We start from the raw sequence: 4,292 nt of genomic DNA on the forward strand, positions 1-4,292 counted from the left end.
CACAATCTTTTTTTTTTTTTTTAGGGGTAACTTACAAATGTCAAATTGTGTTGAGAAATTAAATAATAGAGATGACAGCTTACTTAAGAAAAAGGAAGTTCTGATAGGCACAGCACTGGGTTCACAAAAGGAAGGCTTTCCTTTTTCGAATTTAAATTTTTACCGTTTTTACCATTTTAACTGTGTGTGCTTTGTGTGTGTGTGTGGCGCGTGCACACGTAGAGACCAGAAGCATCAGGGGAGCTGATGTCCCCCTGATGGCTGTGAGCAGCCTAACGCGGGTGCTAGGAATAGAATCCAGGTCCTCTGGATGAGCAGCGCACGCTCCTAACCTCTGAACCATCACTTCGGTCCCAGGGGCACCTTTCTTACTAAGGAAGGTAACTCCTCGGTGCCCAGGCGCCAACCCCACCCCGCAAGCATCGGCCTCCTTCGGGTTCCGGTCTGACTTCTCTTTATTATGATTCTTTTTAAACGTATAAATGGGTGGCAAAGAGGGGCTGGGCGGCGGGGCGGACAGTTGTCACTCTGCTGCCGTGGTGTCTAACTCGGGGTGCAGGAGCTTTGCTGCCTCAAAGCAGCTATGCGCATGGTCGCCCTTGGAGCAGGGCTCCTTGCTGCTGGGGCGGCAGTCTTTGTCTGAGAGGTAGGGCAGGTTCTCCAGGCTCTCCTCCATGCAGGAATCTGAATGGAAGCCCTTGAGGGCCACCAGCCGGTACCGCTTCCTCCGGTTCAGCTTGTAGACGCGGATCCTTTCTTTTTCTGCCTCGGGGTCGGTGAGAATGCCATCCCAGCGCAGGCTCTCGTTGATCTGGTTCGAAAGGCTCTCTTCTATTTCGCTTAGGGTGGGGCGGCTGACGCTGCACGAATAGGGAAGGCTGTGCCTGTTATCTTCTTTGTCCCTGGGCTCTGCCCTCGAACCTTGGTCTTTCTGGGGATTTAAGATGTCATGGAAAGATGAAGAAAGCGGCTGACTCTTCCGGCCTCGACTGTGATGTTTATCTGCTGAGCAGACGAGGAGACAACGGTTTGTGCCTGATAGGATGCCAGATCACAGGCCTAAGGGATCAGGCCTGCCTTTCCCCAGGGTTCAGAAGGCAGCATCCTCTCTGCCGGGATGCTATGTCGGTGCAAGAGGCACCTTTCTCTTTTCGTGGTGCTGTGGACTTAACCCAAGCCTTGCACATACCAAACACAAGCTCTGCCATTAAGTTGCACCCCAGCCCAGGAACCCAGAGGCTCCTGAGGCCAGGTGGGAAGGCCAGCCTGAGTCCTAGCGTCCTGTTCTTTCTCTACCTTCCCTCAGCTTAACCTCACTATGTGGCTCACCAGATACTTTCCAGGCATGTGACTCCATACCCATCTAGATGGTGTATGGCTGGCAAAAGAGACAGAGCAGGGAGCTTCCTACATCAAACAATGGAATCTGAAAATACTTTTTTTTTCTTTGAAATGTTTTTTAAAGATTCATTTATTTTATACACCAGGAAATGCTTTTTTACCTTTAAAATGTTTTAAAAGATTTGTTTATTCTGTGTGTGTGTGTTTTGCTTGAACATATGTTTGTATACCACATGCATTCCTGGTGCCCAAGGACGTCAGAAGAGGGGTATCAGATCTCCTGGAACTGGAGTTACAGATGGTTGTGAACCAACATCTGTGTGCTGGGAATTGAACCTGGGTCCTCTGCAAGAACAAGCATTCTTAAAGGTCAAGCCATCCCTCCAGCCCCTCTTATTTTTTTTTTTTTCTTTTCTTTTCTCTCTCTGCCCATTTTGTTTGTTTTCTGAGATGAACCTCATATATCCCAGGCTGGCTTCAGGCTCTCTGTATAGCCTGGGATGAGCTTGAACTTTTGGCCCTCCTGCCCAGCTCGCACTGATGGAACTGCAAGCACAGGCCACCACCTCTGGGCTGGGCTGTGCTTGGAGTGGAACCCAGGCCTTCATGAGTGCGAACATCCTACCAGCTGCAGACCTAGCCCAGGAACGAGCCTTTGCGGCTTTTCACTCTCCTTTCCCCCTTCACCTTCTCCTCTTCCTCCCTCCCCGCCCTCCCGTTTTTTCTTCACATTAATAGCACTGCAGAATTGCTTGTAAAATGCTATGAACGGTGATTCTTTGTCAGCTCCTCTTCCAAGCTTTATTTTACTTTAGAAACATCTCAAGAAAGACAAGCAGAGAGAGGATAAAGGCAAAGATAATAAATAAATAAACGTTCATCCTTGGCATTTCCTTACCTTCCTAGTCTCTGAAAATGATGTGGTGTCCCCTGCTGCCCATCTGGGGTACACAACACTGTAACGCCTACAGCCAAAAGTCGCATCAAAAAGACAAAACAAGCCTTTGCGTGCTGCTGACACACGGAGGGCTCCTCTTTAGTGCCGTCCCACCTGGAGAAGCAATTAACCTCCCATTGCTCCCTACTCAAACCACAACACCATGGGAAGACTGCTGCTCCTTTCACGGCCCGCTCTGCACAAAGAGCCAGTGCCCCACACCTGAGCCCAGGACCAGCCATTCAGAGGTCGGGGCCTCTCTGCCGGCGGCCAAAGCCACACAGGCAACACTGGAGTCACACTACCCATGAGCAGGGTCGTTCTTCTTCAGAGTGTCTTTGCTAGACACCTGGAGGCTCCGAGCTTAGGGACAGGCAGGGGGTCTGGATTCCTGGATGGTGCTGTGCGTGTGTTTAGGTGTGCAGGTGAAGGTGTGTTTGGGTGAGCCGGCCTAGAGCATGTCGCCTGTTGTGGGCGCCTGTGAGTGTAAGTGCCTGGGAGAGCTTCGGGTGTACAATGTTTGGAGGGGGTTATGCACAGGGGATTAAAAGGCCTGTGGGTAGATGTGAGGGTGTGGCTCTGCACCTGAGTCTCTAGAGTACCTGTGTGGGCATGACACAGAGGTGTGTCTACGCATGTGTCTAGTATGTAGGTAGGTGTGCAATTTCTGTTGGCGTCTATGCAAGTGTCAAACAGAATCCACACCTGTGTCGACCCCGTGTGCGTGCATGACGAAGCCGCCACACTTTAGCTTTGTTGGCTAGTGTCATATTGCTATAGGAAGGCGGTGTGAGGAGTGCCGGGGTAGGTGGTGACAGGAGGATGAGGCAGGGGCTGCTGTGGGTTTCTGGGGTACGCAGCTGCCCCTCGGTGGAGGCCACGCAGAGAGCGTTCTGTGTGCGTTTACACGGAGCTGGTTCCTACCCTGCATGTACCCTTTAAAGGGCAAAGGGGTTGGGTGGGAACCAGGGGAGAGGTTGGTGTCTGTTCGTGTGCGGGAGTGAGTATCAACTGCTATCTTCCCATTTGGGCTTCTCTCTGTGACTCCAAACCTCCAAAAGTCTGTGAGGAAAGGTGGGTTTTGGCTGAGGGGGTAGGAAGCTGAGAGGAGGTGGGCGTGAAAAGCGCCGTCTCTGAAGGGCCGGAGCTCTTGGGATGGGTGTCTGTGGGGTCTCTGTGGGGTGGAGGGTTCTTAGAGGAGGGCGTGCTGTCTTGGATATACGGGGAAGCTAAAGCTGGGAGCCTTCGCGGCACTTAGGGTCTCTGTGCTGGAGATCACGTGGTCCTTATGGGTAGGCTGGGCAGCTCTGGGCTGCCCTAAAGCGCCCTGCGTGGCCTCCAGCGCCAGCATCTGGGTGTGGTGTCTATTTCTGGCCTGAGCTGGCCTCCGGGTAGAGGGGCGTCTGTGGGAGGAATCTCAGGTCCGAGAGCCGAAGCAGCCTCTTACCGTCGCCCTTGCCGGACCCTTTGGTCTTTTTCTTCTTCTTTTTCTTCTTCACCTTCCGTTTGGACAGCTCGGAGGCGTTGCCCACGATGGGGGGCAGCTTGGACCCGGGGGAGCCCTCTGCGCCGCCTTCCCGAGCCTCCTCCTCATCCTCCTCGTCCTCGCCCTCCTCGCCAAACTCCGCCGCCCCGGCCCCACCACGGCCGGCCATCCGCCCGCGGGACCGCAACCTGCGACTGGAACAGCCGAGGACCCGCACCGGGCGGGCTCCAGGCGCTCACTGCCCGCCAGGACCACGCGTCTCCATGGCGACCGCGCCACGCCGCCGTGCGCGCAGCCAAGAAGTTGCCGCTGGGGGCCGCCTGTGGCTCCCGCTGCACGCGTGCGTGTTTTGTTCTCTTTGAAACCTGGTGCGTCAAGATGCACAAGGCAAAGCAGGATAGAGATTGTTAACGCTTGGGCTGACGATGACATATTTCGTCCACTTCTGGGTCGGCTAAAATGATGTCTGTTTTGTTTTGTTTTGTTTTGTTTTGTTTTGTTTTGTTTGAGACAGGCTGTCATCTAGTT

At 53.4% G+C, this 4,292-nt stretch overlaps 1 protein-coding gene across 2 annotated transcripts; it reads right to left on the reverse strand.

Annotated features, from left to right (window-relative positions):
* Positions 1-441: 441 nt before the first annotated feature.
* On the reverse strand, positions 442-4,081 carry Liat1 (ligand of ATE1). 2 transcript variants are annotated; one of them, XM_021664572.2, is made up of 2 exons: positions 3,726-4,081; positions 442-1,005 (listed from the first exon to the last, which is right to left on the reverse strand). In XM_021664572.2, the coding sequence occupies exons 1-2, from the start codon at positions 3,931-3,933 to the stop codon at positions 524-526; spliced, it is 690 nt and encodes a 229-aa protein (XP_021520247.1). In that variant the 5' UTR covers positions 3,934-4,081; the 3' UTR covers positions 442-523. The 2 variants fall into 2 exon arrangements, with proteins under 2 accessions (XP_021520247.1, XP_021520320.1); XM_021664645.2 differs by having other exon boundaries at positions 442-1,002; positions 3,726-4,073.
* Between the last annotated feature and the right edge of the window lie 211 nt (positions 4,082-4,292).

This window comes from Meriones unguiculatus, chromosome 7 (genome assembly GCF_030254825.1).
Source record: "Meriones unguiculatus strain TT.TT164.6M chromosome 7, Bangor_MerUng_6.1, whole genome shotgun sequence".
NCBI lineage: Eukaryota > Metazoa > Chordata > Mammalia > Rodentia > Muridae > Meriones > Meriones unguiculatus.

Bases quoted from the DNA above. Each gene is read 5' to 3' on its own strand.
- Liat1 (XM_021664572.2), bottom strand. From the start codon at position 3,933: ATGGCCGGCCGTGGTGGGGCCGGGGCGGCGGAGTTTGGCGAGGAGGGC. The intron at 1,006-3,725 runs GTAAGAGGCTGC...TCGTCTGCTCAG, and splicing joins AGGGTCCGGCAAGGGCGACG to CAGATAAACATCACAGTCGA.